Source organism: Sus scrofa, chromosome 6 (genome assembly GCF_000003025.6).
Source record: "Sus scrofa isolate TJ Tabasco breed Duroc chromosome 6, Sscrofa11.1, whole genome shotgun sequence".
Lineage (NCBI taxonomy): Eukaryota > Metazoa > Chordata > Mammalia > Artiodactyla > Suidae > Sus > Sus scrofa.
The window spans coordinates 28,612,656-28,629,336 of record NC_010448.4 but is presented as its reverse complement, the minus strand read 5'-3'; the positions used below and the strand labels follow the sequence as shown (position 1 = coordinate 28,629,336).

At 46.4% G+C, this 16,681-nt stretch overlaps 2 protein-coding genes across 5 annotated transcripts in view; one reads left to right on the top strand and one right to left on the bottom strand.

Moving 5' to 3' along the window:
* The window catches only part of DUS2 (dihydrouridine synthase 2), a 43,964-nt gene extending 31,977 nt beyond the window's left edge, over positions 1 to 11,987 (bottom strand). The window contains exons 1-4 of one of the 4 annotated variants that reach the window (XM_013988514.2): positions 11,874 to 11,949; positions 10,423 to 10,642; positions 10,010 to 10,086; positions 8,078 to 8,205 (exon numbers count right to left, since the gene is read on the bottom strand). In XM_013988514.2, coding sequence (XP_013843968.1) covers positions 8,078 to 8,203 — 126 coding nt within the window. In that variant the 5' untranslated portion in view covers positions 8,204 to 8,205; positions 10,010 to 10,086; positions 10,423 to 10,642; positions 11,874 to 11,949. Of the gene's footprint in view, positions 1 to 8,077; positions 8,206 to 10,009; positions 10,087 to 10,422; positions 10,643 to 11,727 lie in introns of all 4 variants that reach the window. The other 3 variants (XM_021094158.1, XM_005655778.3, XM_013988513.2) reach the window with 3 other exon arrangements.
* Positions 11,894 to 13,876, top strand: DDX28 (DEAD-box helicase 28). Its single transcript, XM_003355776.4, has one exon. It carries the CDS (start codon positions 12,023 to 12,025, stop codon positions 13,643 to 13,645), a length of 1,623 nt encoding a protein of 540 aa, XP_003355824.1. The 5' UTR covers positions 11,894 to 12,022; the 3' UTR covers positions 13,646 to 13,876.

Genomic DNA, 16,681 nt, shown 5'->3' with positions numbered 1-16,681 from the left:
AATCAAGCAAAATGTTGACAGGAAGCTTATCTGGGTACAGGGTATAGGGATGTTCTTTGCCCATTCCTGCAATTTTTTCCATAAATTTGAAAATTTTTCCTAAGTTTTAAAAAATTACCCATTCTGATACAACCACTATGGAAAACAGTATGGAGGTACCTTACAAAACTATACATAGAACTACCATATAACCCAGCAATCCCACTCTTGGGCATATATCCGGACAAAACTTTCCTTGAAAAAGACACATGCACCTGTATGTTCATTGTGGCACTATTCACAATAACCAAGACATGGAAACAACCCAAATGTCCATCAACAGATGATTGGATTATGAAGATGTGGTACATATACACAATAGAATACTACTCAGCCATAGAAAAGAACAAAATAATGCCATTTGCAGCAACATGGATGGAAGTGAGACTCTCATACTAAGTGAAGCAAGTCAGAAAGAGAAAGACAAATACCATATGATATCACTTATATCTGGAATCTAATATACGGCCAAATGAAACTTTCCACAGAAAAGAAAACCATGGACATGGAGAAGAGACTCATGGTTGCCAAGGGGGGAGGGGGAGGGAGTGGGATGGAGTGGGAGCTTGGGGTTAATAGATGCAAACTATTGCCTTTGGAATGGATAAGCAATGAGATCCTGCTGTGTAGCACTGGGAACTATGTCTAGTCACTTATGATGGAGTGTGATAATGTGAGAAGAAAGAATGTATACATGTATGTGTAACTGGTCACCTTGCTGTACAGTAGAAAATTGACAGAACACTGTAAACCAGCTATAATGGAAAAAATAAAAATCATTATAAAAAAATAAAATAAAAATACAAAGATAAAAGACAAAAAATTAAAAATCACCCATTCTGAAAAAGGGGGGAGGAGGTATGCTGTTGTGGATCAATCAACTAGTATCCATGATGAGGGTTCAATCCCTGGCCTCAATCAGTGGGTTAAAGATCCAGCATTTCGGAGTTCCTGTCATGGCTCAGTGGTTTTAACAAATCTGGCTAGGAACCATGAGGTTGCGGGTTCGATCCCTGGCCTTGCTCAGTGGGTTAAAGATCTGGCATTGCTGTGAGCTGTGGTATAGGTCGCAGACACAGCTCAGATCCCGAGTTGCTGTGGCTCTGGCATAGGCCAGCAACTGTAGCTCTGATTAGACCCCTACCCTGGGAACCTTCATATGCCATGGGAGCAGCCCTAGAAAAAGCAAAAAGACGGAAAAAAAAAAAAGATACAGCATTGCCGCAAGCTGCAATGTAGTTCACAGACACAGCTTGGATCCCATGTTGCTGACTGTGGTGCGGGCCAACAGCTGCAGCTCCAATTCTACCCCTAGCCTGGGAACTTTCAAATGTCACAGGTGTGGCCCTAAAAAAAAAAAAAAAAAAAATTACCCATTCTGGGCAAAAGACTTGAATAGGAATTTCTTCAGTGATGGTATACCAATGACCAAGAAGTATATGAAAACATGTTCAACATCACTAATCATCAGAGAAAGGCAAATCAAAACCACAGTAAGTATCACCTCACACCCATTAGCATGGCTACTATCCAAAAACTCCTAAATAAGGAGTTTCCATCATGGCTCAGTGGTAACAAACCTGACTAATATCCATAAGGACGCGGGTTCTATCCCTGGCCTCACTCAGTAGGTTAAGGATCTGGTGTTGCTGTGAGCTATGGTGTAGGTCACAGACATGGCTCACATCCCGCATTGTTATGGCTGTGGTGTAGGCTGGCAGCTACAGCTATGACTGACTCCTAGCCTGGGAACTTCCATATGCCTTGGGTGTGGCCCTAAAAAGACAAAAAAAAAGAAAGAAAGAGAGAAAGAGAAAGAAAGAGAAAGAAGAAGTGCTAGCAAAGATGTGGGGAAATTGTGTACTGCTAGTGGTATTGTAAAATGGTGCAAAAGACAGGGAAAACAGTATGGAGGATCCTCAAAAAATGAAAAATTTAACTACCATGATCCAGCAAATTCCACTTCTGGATGTGTGTGTGTGTGTGTGTGTGTGTATACATATCCCAAAGAACTGAAAGCAGGATCTCAAAGAGGTATTTGCACACGTACATTCATAGCAGCACTATTTAGAATAGTCAAGAGATAGAAGCAACCCAAATGTGCATTAATAATGAATGGAAAATAAAAAATAAAAAAAAAAGGAGTTCCCATCGTGGTGCAGTGGTTAACGAATCCAACTAGGAACCATGAGGTTGCAGGTTCGATCCCTGCCCCTGCTCAGTGGGTTAACGATCCGGCATTGCCGTAAGCTGTGGTGTAGGTCACAGACTCGGCTCGGATCCCATGTTGCTGTGGCTCTGGCGTAGGCCAGTGGCTACAGCTCCAATTGGATCCCTAGCCTGGGAACCTCCATATGCCACGGGAGCGTCCCGAGAAATGGCAAAAAGACAAAAAAATAAAAAAAAATTTTTTTAAATAATAATAATGAATGGATAAGCAAAAAGTAGTATATATACAATAGAATATTATTCAGTTAAAAATGGAAGGAAATCCTGTCACATAGTACAACATGGATGAACCTTGAGGACATTAAGTGAAATAAGCCAGGCCCAAAAAGACAAATATTACATTTTTGAGTGAAATAAGCCAGGCACAAGAAGACAAATACTACGTATTTCTATTTACATGAGGTATCTAAAGTATTCAAATTCACAGAAACAGAAAGTAGAATGGTGGTTACCAAGAGCAGGGTAGGGGAGGAAAGGGAGTTGTTGTTTAACAGGTATAGAGTTTCAGTTTTGCAAGATGAAAAGGTTCTGGAGAAGTGTTTCACAACTACTGAACTGTACACTTAAAACTAATTAAGACGGTAAATTTTATGTTATATGTTTTTTACTACGAAAAGAAAGAAAATTTTAAGTACCCATTTTGGTAATCGAGGCCTCTTAAGAACAATGCCTTCTCCCTTCATCCTGCTTATTAAAAAATTTAAGTCTAACAGGCAGGTGTCCTTTCACAGTCTGGACCACTGGAGTCCCACCGTTCTTATAAAAAGGAATAGGTTGGAATTCCCTGTGGCTCAGTGGGTTAAGGATCCAGCATTGTCACTGCTGTGGCTCTGGTTACAGCTGTGGCACAGGTTTGATCCCTGTCCCAGGAACTTCCACATGCCGTGGGTGCAGGCAAAAAAAAAAAAAAAAAAAAAAAAGAATAAGTACATGACATCTGATAACCTCTAGAAAACTTCATCAGTAGGGCAGATCTTGGTGGGGAATCAGACAGCTCATCCCCTTTGCTGAGATGGTCCTCCTTTCTTCACCTCCAAATGCTGAGGGCTTTGCAGGGCTTTTAAGGAGGTGCCTATGCCTGACATGCCCGAGGTCCTACACTAGGTCCTGAGAGGTGGGTGGGGTGGTTTGACTAATCCCACAGATGGGTCAACTCATGTAAACACTATAAAATTATCTAAACAGCTGGCCTGCAGAGCAACTCTGGATCCACTAGGGGGCACCAGGCACCACACTGTGCCTTTCCCAGTCCTCCCAGGCCCAGTTTCCAATGACCACTTCACTTCAGGCAGGGGCCAGCTGGCCTTCCTGCCTGCATGCCTCTACTTCACAGGAGCTAGATTTGGGTAAAGGGCCTAGGTCTCCTCTTGCAGAGGTCCCTTAACTTGTTCATAAGCATGGTGACTCTCCAGGAGCAAGCGCTCATCCAAAATCAAGCAGAGCTCTGGAAGAAAGGATTAGTGTCACAATCATTAGGAAAACCAAGCTTTGAACAATTAGGAGGGCCCTTTTTTGTTGCTGTTGTTCTTTTAGGGCCACATGTGTGGCATATGGAAGTTCCAAGACTAGGAGGTGAATCAGAGCTGCAGCTGCCAGCCTATGCCAGAGCCACAGCAATGCAGGATCTGAGCCACATCTGCAACCTATACCACAGCTCACGGCAATGCTGGATCCTTAACCCACTAAGCAAGGCCAGGGATCAAACACACATCCTCATAGATACCAGTCAGATTTGTTACTGCTAAGCCACAATGGGAACTCCTGTTTTCCAAATTTTTTATTTTATTTATTTATTTTGTATTTTTAGGGCCATACCCATGACATATGGAAGTTCCCAGGCTAGGGATCAAATGAGAGCTATAGCTGCCAGCCTACACCACAGCCACAGCAATGCAGGATCTGAGCCACATCTGCAAACTACACCACAGCTCACAGCAATGCCGGATCCTTAACCCACTGAATGAGGCCAGGGATTGAACATGTGTCCTCATGGATACTAGTCGGGTTCGTTACTGCTGAGCCATGATGGGAACTCCATGGAGGGGCACATTTAGAAGTCATCACATAAATCCTGAGTCCAGGATTTCCCAAATGCTTGAAAACAACTCTAGGAATTCTAAACAAAGCAGCTGATGGAACAACTGGAATCTGCAGGCCAGCTGTTTCACACTACCCAGCTTTCAGGACCCACATCACAGACTGATTCCCCCAGGGCTACGAACACATCTGTGGTCCCAGAAAAATACTGCTCACATAGGAAAAGTGTACGCCAAGGGAGATGAATATGTCAATGTACACTACTGCCTTTTCCTCACTTCTAGCAACCCCCAGAATCTCGCCCCAGACTAAGTTTGAGTCCAGGTGGTCTGGTGACTTAAAAACCTGAAGCCCTTACCACCACTTGGTCCAACAGAGGAAAGCAGCAGGATGGCCATGGTGAAGACACAAATGAATCTGAAAATAAAAGGTTAGCACTCAACGGACCCACCTCTACTTTTCATGAAGGCACAAGATTAGGGAGAAGAACATGAAGGGTCATCAGAGTAAACAAATAATTGATAGAGATAGTATGCAAAGCATGGGTAGGGAAGAGAGGGGCACAATACATCCTGACCTAGAGAACTTTCTGGCAGCCTGGAAGATTTGTGACTCTACACTAACAACCCAGCTCATATTTTGGGGGATTCCTCACTTCCACTTTGACAAACCACTTAAAAATCAGGTCTTGGAGTTCCCGCCATGGCTCAGTGGTTAACAAATCTGACTAGCATGCATGAAGACGAAGGTTAGATCCCTGGCCTCGCTCAGTGGGTTGAGGATCCAGCATTTCTGTGAGCTGTGGTGTATGTAGGTCGCAGACGCGGCTCAGATCCTGCATTGCTGTGGCTGTGGCCTAGGCTGGCAGCTGTAGCTCTGATTTGACCCCTAACCTGGGAACCTCCATTATACCACAGGTACGGCCCTAAAACGCAAAAAAAAAAAAAAAAAAAAAAAAAAAAAAATAGGGTCTTAGGTCTCTGTGACCCTGAACTATGGAACACCCTTTCTTTCTTTCTTTCTTTTTTTTTTTGTCTTTCGTCTTTTGTCTTTTTAGGGCTGCACCCAAGGCATATGGAGGTTTCCAGGCTAGGGGTCCAATCGGAGCTGTTGCTGCCGGCCTACACCACAGCACAGCCACACGGGATCCAAGCTGCATCTGTGACCTACACCATAGCTCACAACGCTGGATCCTTTAACCCACTGAGTGAGGCTAGGGATCGAACCCGCAGCTTCATGGTTCCTAGTCGGATTCGTTTCCATTGCGCCAAGACGGGAACTCCCTGGAACACCCTTTCGGACGCCCACCTTCAAAACATACACTCTCTCCTTCCCATTTCACCTTGTCAGCACACTATATGCCTCTGTCCCTGCCCTGCTGTAGATACTGGCATGCCAATCCCCAGCCATGGGCACCCCCACCAGGCTTCTCAGCCCTCTTTCCCATAAAGCTGCAAACCAGTACCATCATGAAAACCTGTCTGCCAGGCACACCTCCCAGTACCCAATTCCTACGGAATAGAACCAAAACACCTTCGCTTTCTTCCCAAAGGTCCCTAGACCACTCCTGCCATCCTCATTTCCAACAGAAGGCTGGCTCCCTATATCGTGTAAAACAAGCTTCTGGGGCAAAACCCCTCAGCTTCCCTTCCTTTCATCGCCTTCCCTCTCTCCTCCTTGCCCTATCTCAGAGGAAGTCAGGTTCTCACCACCTCATCAAGAATCCTGTCCCCTCCAAGACCTGTTGTTACAAATTCCTCCAATCCCTCCAATCTCCAGGCCTCCCTTCATTGCTAAGCCCTTCCTCTTATGCTACAAACAAGCGAGTTGCCAAAACCCAACTTCCTTCACCCAGCTTCCTTCTCCAGCTATCTGTCTGTAAACTTCCTCCCTTCATCTCTTCAATTCCTGGGTGGTAGCCAACAGCCCTATCTCTGCTTCCTCATTTTGCTGCTCAGTCCTCAATCTGTTAACCCCACAAGTGTTCATATCTATGTGCCACTTTATTATTTTATTAGCTGTCCTCTAATTTTCAAATCAAATACCTTCCTAGTCTTTTTACAAGTGGATTTCTCTGCATCACCTGACACAGTTTAAAAAAAATCTGAGTTTTGCCTTCCCTGACACTATACTCCTAATTTGACTATTTCTCTCACGCTTTTACTATTCCATTATTAATTACTGCCTCACCACCACATGCAAACACACCACACACACAACCCCAGTACATCAGGATATATTCTTTTTTTTTTTTTTTTTTTTTTTTTTTTTTTGCCTTTTCTAGGGCTGCTCCCAAAGCACATGGAGGTTCCCAGGCTAGGGGTCCAAACGGAGTGGTAACCGCCAGCCTACACCACAGCCACAGCAACGTGGGAACTGAGCTGCCTCTGCGACCTACACCACAGCTCATGGCAATGCCGGATCCTTAACCCACTGAGCGAGGCCAGGGATCGAACCCACAACTTCATGGTTCCTAGTCAGATTCATTAACCACTGACCCATGACGGGAATTCCATCAGGATATATTCTTCCCAAATCCCCTCTTAAGCCCTCTCTTCTCTCTATACCAGTGGCTTTCTTTCTTATTTTTTCCTTTTTTGGCCACTCCATAGCACACAGAATTCCCAGACCAAGGATCAAATCCAAGTCATAGTTGCGATTTAAGTGGTAGCTGGGGCAATGCCAGATTCTTAACCCCAGGCCAGGGATCAAACCTGCATCCCAGCACTCCGAAGACACAACCAATCCCGTTGCACTACAGTGGGAACTCCCCAGTGGCTTTTTTTTTTTTTTTTTTTTTTGGCTTTTTGCCTTTTTGCCTTTTCTAGGGCCACTCCTGTGGCATACGGAGGTTCCCAGGCTAGGGGTCCAATCGGAGCTGTAGCCACTGGCCTACACCAGCCAGTGGCTTTCTTTTTAATTAAACTTTTTATTTTGAGACACTGGAGATTCACATACAATTGTAAGAATGTGAGCTTCTATGTGCCCATTGCCCAATTTCTCTCCATGGTAACATCTTGCAAAACTGTAGGACAGTGTCGAAACCAGGATGTTGATAATACTTCCAACACCACAGGGATTCCTCGTGTTGCCCTTTTATAGCCACATCCTCACCCCACCACCCTGGCTCTTAAAGACAGAAACACTTGGGTAGCTACTTTAACCTCTCATATCCACTAGAGGAACACATCAGGATTGGGGACTGTGAGGGAAGCTGGCCAGATAATTCCAACACATGCCCAATTGAGAACTACTGCTCTTACTCCCTACCCGGTATCAGCTACCCTTGTAACTCTGTTTTTCCTAGAAGATGCTTGCTGAGTCTGGGTCTAAGTCCTAAAACTCTCCAGAGCAGCCAGTAAATAGCCGGCCCACTAGCTACTTCCACCAGAAAATTTTGTGGCTCCCAAAACAATCCCATCCAGCTTCCCTCGCCTGAATCTGGCCCTTTTCCTCTCTTTCTGACCTTGAGGTCACTCATTCATGTACTGCATGCACATTAAGTCCTACAGGGGCCAGAGCAGAGACCTGACACGACGCTCATCCATCCACCTGGCCCGGGTGACCACAATGCTTCTGTGCAGCCCAGGCTCCTGGTGCTCAGCTGGGTTCATCCAGCTCCTAGGTGTCATGCGTGTTTGTTCTGCTGCCTTCAGGGAGCCCTGTGAAGGGAGTGCCCACTCTGCCTCCCCTAACTCCTGACCACTCCCACCCACAGATGGGGAGGCTGCGCTTGAAGAAAAGCTCTCTGGGAAAATCAGGAGCCCCTTACCTCACAGTATACAATGTCTGCTCCATAGTCCAGGGCCAGCAGCCGCATTGGGAGAGTCCCTACCCGAACCATAGGGGCTAAGATGAGTTTGTTGTGGTAGCACAGGGAGAGGCTGTTCACAATCATTCCTGAAGAAATGGAGAACAAGAATCAGAAATTCAAATGAAGAAAATATCTTCTGGGAGTTCTCGCGTGGCGCAGTGGAAACGAATCAGACTAGGAACCATGAGGTTGCAGGTTCCATCCCTGGCCTCACTCAGTGGGTTATGGATCCATATATAGGTCGTAGATGTGGCTCCAATCTGCTGTTACAGTGGCTGTGGCGTAAGTCAGCAGTTGTAGCTCCGATTAGACCCCTAGCCTGGGAACCTCCATAGGCCTCAAGCGCAGCTCTAAAAATCAAAAAAATTAAAAAAAAAAAAAAAAAAGAAAGAAAATCTCTTCTGTTATCCAGAGCAGGCTTTCCTTCTTCCTCCAAAACGCAGCACTTAACGCACTTGTTTTCCTTTTCTCTGATCATAAAAATAATGCATGCTCATTCATAAATCCAACTAATATTTACTAAGTGTCTAGTCTGTGCCAGTCACTATCCTAGTCTTTCAAGATACATTAGAAAACAAAACAGGAGTTCCTGTTGTGGCTCAGTGGTTAACAAACCCGACTAGTATCCATGAGGTTGCAGGTTCGATCCCTGGCCTTGCTCAGTGGGTTAAGGATCCGGCATTGCCATGAGCCATGATGTAGGTGGCAGACATAGCTCAGATCCCGAGTTGCTGTGGATATGATGCAGACTGGCAGCTGTAGCTCCAATTCGGCCCCTAGCCTGGGAACCTCCATATGCTGCTGGTGCAGCCCTAAAGAGATAAACAACACACAAAAAAAGAAAAAGAAAACAAAACAGACAAAAAGTCCTGCTCTGGTAGAGCTTTCACTCCAGTGGGGAAACAGGCAAAGAGAAAAAAAGAAGCATAACAAATAATTAATACAGTATGTTCGATCCCTGGCCTTGCTCAGGATCCAGCATTTCAGTGAGCTGTGATGTAGGTCGAAGACAAAGCTTGTATCTGGCGTTCCTGTGGCTGTGGCATAGGCCAGTAGCTACAGCTCTGATTTAACCCCTAGCCTGGGAACTTCCATATGCCACAGGTGCGGCCCTCAAAAGATTTAAAAAAAAAAAAAAACACTCAGATGTCTTAAGGGCATCTTCTACTAAGTTTGTACAAAACAGGAGTTCCCACTGTGGTGCAGAGGAAACAAATCTGACTAGTAACCATGAGGTTGTGGGTTCAATCCCTGGCCTCACTCAGTGGGTTAAGGATCTGGGGTCACTGTGAGCTGTGGTATAGGTCGAAGATGCAGCTCGGATTTGGCATTGTTGTTGCTGTGGCTGTGGCTGTGGCTGGCAGCTGCAGCTCTGATTCAACCCCTACCCGGGGAACTTCCACATGCTGCGGATGCAGCCCTAAAAATAAAAATAAAACTTAGAGAGTAAAATCAACTATACTTTAATAAAAAAATAAATAAAAATTAAAATAAACTTAGGGAGTAACCAGGCAACATAAGTTACCATGGCAGCCCTTGCAAAATATTACCAAATGAGATTGTTACACCCAGAAGCTTACACTTTTTTCCACAATAAGTAAGCCTGCCTTATTTCTAAAGCACTATGCTATAAAATATATATCTCAATAGCAACTATAAGTTACTCAGTGTTTGCTGTGAGCAAGAGGAAAAGAGAGGGGCCTTACCAGTATCTAAAGAAATCACAAGAAGAATCTAGGGCCCATGGACAGAGACAGAGACAGACTTAGACTCCCATCCCTGTGATATTTTTGAGGTAATCCCATTATAAGGGCTCAAGCATGAGAAAGCAGCCACTAATGAGCTACTCTGTCCCAAATATCTGGACAAAAGTCAAATGTAAATACATACCTATGTATTATTTTTTTCAGATAATTCCTTCAATGTGTCTGTTCTGGCTTGGTGCAAAGCAATTCTTTGTTTACTATCTGAAAAAAACAGTGGCACACATCAATGGATAAAATCTGTCAGAGCAGACATCCAAGGAGCTCTTCAGCTAAGGAACAGGGAGCTCTGAGTTCCTAGAAAAATCATAAAAGCAGTGTGGAATCACATCTTGGAGCATCCTTTATATGAACTCCCTTTAGCATATCACCATCAGTGGTAATCAGCCTGTATATGAACCTTTCAATGACAGAAAACCCCAGCACTCTCAAGACAGATTTGCACAATTTTAGTTGCTACAGCCATCTTTCAGAATCTGACTCCCTGTCACGCATCAGACCCAGTCTGCTTTTTTAGAATGGTACATCCCCACAGCATACCTCATCTCTTTGCCATCCGGCACATTCCCCAAACACATGAGGACAACTCTCCCTAAAGTTCTCTTCTCCAGCATCACCCTCTTGAATCACTCCTTCCTGTGTTTATGACTTGCAGGGCCTTCCTGAGGTTTCCTGATCCCAAAGCCATGATAAGCAACAGCATAAATATGCCTGCTACAGAATGAGCAGGACCACACAAGAGTCTGGCAAATGTCACTACCTGAAATGAAAGCACATGTGGTAACCTCAGCCTCTCTTCAGTCCTCATCCTCTACCCAAAGTTTCTCAACAGCACGCTATTGACATTTTGAGCCAGATAATTCTTTTTTTGGAAGGAGCTGTCCTGATCATTATTTAGCAGCATCCTGGACTCTATCCAAAGGAAGAGCCTATAGCACCTCCCCAGATGTGACAAAAATGTCTCCAGCCATTATCAAATGTCTTAGGGGAAAGGTGGGGGCAAAATTACCCTCAGTCAAGAGCCACTGCTCTATCCAATGATCTTGTTCACCCAAAACTTCTCCTCTGCTGGTTTAACAGGTAACTCTCCAGAAAATTTAATTGTGCGTCAAAACGCTATCTGAAATTTAATAGTATTTATAATGGTATTTGATGATACTACAACTCATTCTCCAGAAGTTAGGAACCACCCAGATGCTTTATCTACATTTACCTTATCTTTTTACCCCAGGCACTGAAGACTACAGAAATGATCAGACACCCATTTTCTGGATCTGTTCAAGTACCAACAGTGTAGGGCTTTTTTGCAACCTGAACAACTAAATTTAAGTAAAATATTTTGTCTGACCATGGCTTTGTGAGACAAACCACATACTGGTAGCAGTACATGGTTCACTACTAGTCAAGTAATTTAGGTAAGGTGAGTGGGAAGCCAGTGGAGGTGAGCGAGCTAACTGAAGAAGTAGTGGGTTCTTGATGAGAAGTTGGAAAGGGTGACAAAGGAGTGGAGAGTGAACCACCGCTGAAGAGGAAGGGGAAAAGTATGAAGAAATGAGTTCTCTTGAAATAAAGACTGAAGAGAGGATACTCTGAAGGCCATCAGATTGCTCTCTGGGCCCTCAGCTCTCCAAGGGCCTGGTGGAAAAGAGTTAATCTAGGTCCCCTGGCCTGATCATTCATTCAAACTCTCACTAACTACTTGTATTAAAAGACCTTACACGGAGACCACATCTGGGAAAACATCGCCGCACCCTAGGAGTTTACAGAAGGGAGACCATAACTGGACAAGATATCACAGGAGCTCTGAAGGCGACAGAGAAGAATCGCAGGGATCGGACATCATACCGCCAGAAGTCCTCCGCCCTCCTGGTTCGTAATGCCAGGACCTCATCGCCTCGTAACGCCGAACCCCAGTACTGCCTCAATCGTGCACCTCTCCCCACGGTTGGCCCGAGCCCGGACGTCACCACCCCCGGTTTGGGCCTACAGACCTTACAGCTGCTGAACTCTACAGATCTTTCCTCGCTCCTCACAGTTCGCCTATTCCGCACGCTTTACTGAGCCGCGTCAGCCACCGTCCTCAAAGCCTTGGCGCATCTGTGACGTCACTGCATTGCGCCTCTCCGGCAACACGGGGACCATGGCTCTAGCACGTCAGCTTCGGCTGTTATCGCTCGTGACTCGGTTGCATCTGGCGCCTCGACGGGATCTAACGGTCCGCGGTCCCGACGAGCCCCTGCCAGTGGTGCGCATTCCGCGGGCTCTACAACGGCGTCAGGAACAGCGGCAGAGGGGGCAGCAGGGCCCCCCGCGGCCGGTCTTGGTGAGACCTGGCCAGCTGCTGATCTCGGCGCGGCGGCCGGAGTTGAACCAGCCCGCGCGTCTCACGCTGGGCCGTTGGGAGCCCGCACCACTCGCTTCACGTGGCTGGAAGAATCGGCGCGCCCGCCAGGACCACTTCTCAATCGAGCGCAAGCAACAGGAGGCCCCAGCGTTGCGGAACCTCTCGTCCAAGGACAGCTTTGCCGATCTGGGTCTGGAGCCCCGCGTGCTGAGCGCACTGCAAGAGGCTGCTCCCGAAGTCGTTCGGCCCACAACCGTTCAGTCAAGTACCATTCCCCCTCTACTTGGTGGCCGCCACATCCTCTGCGCTGCGGAGACCGGCAGTGGCAAGACTCTTGGCTACATGCTACCTCTGCTTCAGCGGCTCTTGGGCCAGCCAAGCCTGGACTCCTGTCGTATCCCTGCTCCTCGAGGCCTGGTTCTTGTGCCTTCTCGAGAATTAGCTGAACAGGTACGGGCCGTGGCCCAGCCCTTGGGCAGCTCCTTGGGCCTCCAGGTGCGGGAGTTAGGGGGAGGCCATGGCATGAGTAGGATCAGACTGCAACTATCCAAACAGCCTCCAGCAGATGTACTAGTGGCCACTCCGGGGGCTCTGTGGAAGGGCCTGAAAAGTCAGCTGATCAGCCTGGAGCAGCTCTCCTTCTTGGTGTTGGATGAGGCAGACACACTATTGGATGAAAGCTTTCTGGAACTGGTGGACTACATCTTGGAGAAGAGCCACATAGCAGAAGGCCCAGCTGACTTAAAAGACCCCTTCAATCCCAAAGCTCAGTTAGTGCTGGTAGGGGCCACATTTCCTGAAGGTGTAAGCCAGCTGCTGAGTAAAGCTGCCTGCTTAGACTCTCTAACCACCATCACCAGTTCCAAGCTCCACTGCATCATGCCTCATGTCAAACAGACATTCATGAGGCTGAAGGGGGCAGAGAAGGTGACTGAGTTGGTGCAGATCCTCAAGCAGCATGACAGAGCATATAGGACTGGGTCCGCAGGAACTGTTCTGGTGTTCTGTAATAGCTCCAGTACTGTGAACTGGTTGGGATATATTCTGGATGACCACAAAATCCAACACTTAAGACTTCAGGGACAAATGCCAGCCTCAATGAGGGCAGGTATCTTCCAGTCCTTCCAGAGGGGCTCCCAAGACATACTTCTCTGCACAGACATCGCCTCTCGGGGCCTGGACAGCACCCAGGTGGAGCTAGTTATCAATTATGATTTCCCTCTTACCCTGCAAGACTACATCCACAGAGCAGGGAGGGTGGGCCGTGTGGGAAGCAAGGTGCCAGGCACTGTCATCAGCTTTGTGACCCACCCTTGGGATGTGAGCCTGGTTCAGAAGATTGAGCTGGCAGCCCGCCGGAGGAGAAGCCTTCCAGGACTAGGGTCCTCAGTGAGAGAGCCTTTGCCTCAGCAAACCTGATTACAGCCGGCTTTAGTATGATGCCAAAACAGGGATCTTTACCTGTGTGTGTTGGGTAGGTGAGCACACTAGTCATCGCTCTGGACAGCCTGCTCCCCTTCCTGAAGGCCTGGGCTGCTCTCTGGCTTCAGAAGATAAAGCTCCTGGCCAGCACTGAAAGGTGAACTGCTGAGCGTGGCTGTCTGTGGTCTTTCATGTGAAAAATAAAGTCGATTTTGGCTTTGTATTACATCATGATTTCTAACAATAGTGATGTTTTTGTAGGCATCCCTTGGTGATAGTTTCCACTGGGGCAGAATTTGTTGTATTCTGAGAAGATTTACACTCCAAACCTCCACCCCTAAGATAAAGGTTCTTTGAATTGATGTTTTAGTTTAGATTTTATTTCCTGCCCCCAAAACATCCACTAAACCATTAAGAGGAGAATGGGATGTGACTAGCAGTAGAGAAACATCTTCTTCACCAACAATGGCAAGCTTAGGCACTTTCGGTGAAATCTGTCTGGGAAGTACTGGCAGACTGACACGGGGTATTGCTAGGTGTGCATTTCCAGCTCTCCCTTCTTTCTCATCTCTTGGTGGCAGAGGAGGAGAGAAGATTAAACTTTTTTACAAAACTGGCAAAATAAGCTTATGGCCTCCTCTCACTATCTCTTAGGTTTTAGTCTCTGCAGCATTATATAAGCTTTGCCTAAATAATGAACAGATGAAAGTCAAATGTACTATTTCACAAAACAACTTAAAACCACTTGCACACTGAGAAGGATTAAGTTGCAGAGAACAGAAATGGACCCAGAACAACCTTTACCAAAAAAGAATATTGTGCTACATGTACAATCATAGCTCTTTGCATATAAAGAAACAGAAGAACAAAAGAACTTGCTCAAAATCACACAAGTAGGATAGAATCTGGTCTGTCTGTCCTAAAGGTTGTGTTTTTTAACCACCATGCTAGCTTTTGTCACATATGTTTCATGCACAGAATAACTACATCTCTCTTTGCCTTGAATATTCCCTCTTTACATCTATGCCTAGTGCAGTTTGTTTTTTTGTTTTTGTCTTTTTGCCAGTTCTTGGGCCGCTCCTGTGGCATACGGAGGTTTCCAGGCTAGGGGTAGAATCAGAGCTGTAGCTGCCAGCCTACACCACAGCGACAGCAACTCGGGATCTGAGCCGCGTCTGCAGCCCACACCACAGCTCACAGCAACGCCGGATCCTTAACCCACTGAGCAAGGCCAGGGATCGGACCTGCAACCTCATGATTCCTAGTTGGATTCGTTAACCACTGAGCCACGACAGGAACTCCCTAGTGAAGTTTTTAATATTACCCACTTTGTCTCAAAGGCAACCCAGGATAGACAGTAATTTGGTCACTCTCTCCATGGACCCGGAAGTTTGTTAAAAGTGCAGATTCCTGAGCCCTAATCCAGATCTGGATAAGTTTTCTGAGGGTTAGCCCAAGAATCCACGTATGTCTTTTTAAGTTGTTTTGTGGAATTCCCAGGGGAGTCTCCCACACTCTTACGTTAATAAACCATTTATTCAGCCTTCCCCAGAGGCCTAGCCAGGTAGTAGCCCCACCACATCAGAAGGATGCTCTCAAGCAAGTAATCTCCGGAGGCTTGGAGTACTCGAATGATCTCATACTGGCCCACCTACCACAACAAACCTCCAGAGCCTTCCTCTGCCTATTTTCCCTTCTCCCACTCCCAAAGGCAGTCTGCTCTATTAAGGCCTGACTTTGGCTGTCCTAACATGTACTCGCTAACTCAAGCAATTTAGGAGTAGAGAGAAGATGCTGTGGTCCTCAACCAGGGTTGCCCAACCTCTAAAGTAGCAGCCCAAGCAATCTCTACCTTCTGGGCATATCCCCTCTGCCACAGTTCCAATAAACAAATGTTCCATCTTTGCTCTTTCAAGATCAGCCACAGGAAGCCCCTCCTTAAAGTTATCTTTCATTGCCACACTGCATCAAAGGCTGACCCAAAGAGATTGTTTCCTGTGGGCCTGATAGGCTAAGGAGAGAGCTGTCTCTCTGCTTCTCTGATTCAAACCAAATCATCTTAGTAACACCTCTTCACAGGGTTGATGACGTTTCTCACATGGGCTGCTGCTGAGCCTGTATCATATCTTTTATGGTGGTAGGAGAGAGGATTATAATCTTTGAGCAGAGAGGGGAATGTAATGATTAGATTGTCATTTTGTCATGAATTTGTTTTGAATTTCATATTAAAATGAGCCCATTGGAGAAAAAAAGAAAAGGAGTTTCCGTTGTGGTGCAGGGGAAACGAGTCCGACTAGGAATCATGAGATTCCGGGCTCCACCCCTAGCCTCACTCAGTGGGTTAAGGATCCAGCGTTGCTGCAAGCTACGGTGTAGGTGGCAGACACGGCTGGGATCTGGCGCTGCTATGGTATAGGCCAGCAGCTGTAGCTCCAATGTGACCCCTAGCCTGGGAAACTCCATATGCCATGGGTGCAGCCCTAAAAAAAATTAAAGGAAAAAAAAATAAAGGGCCCATCATTCCCACTGTGTGAAATCATTCAGAACCCTCAGGACCCTCACTGAGCAACTTTAACATCTCTCCCAGTGTCATTCTGAAATGGGGTGAGCGTGCCCTTACACTCCTATAAGCTGTAAATCCAGAGCCCCCACATGAACCTACCATTGAGCAGGATACCTTTCCACTACTTGTGTAACCTTAGCAAGGTCCCTTAACCTCCTAGTTTTTTGAGTGCTCAGCTATAAAAGTGTGAGGGTTCTATTATTTGTTTTTGTCTTTTTAGGGCCACACCCATACAGAGGTTCCCAGGCTAGAGGTCCAATCAGAGCTATAGCCATCCGCCTACACCAAAGCTACAGCAACATGGGATCCAAGCCATGTCTGTGACCTACACCATAGCTCACAGCAACGCCAGATCCTTAACCTACTGAGTGAGGCCAGGAATCAAACCTGAGTCCTCATGGATGCTAGTCGGATTTGTTAACTGCTGAGCCATGACGGGAACTCCAGGGTTCTATGAATTTTTATTTGGG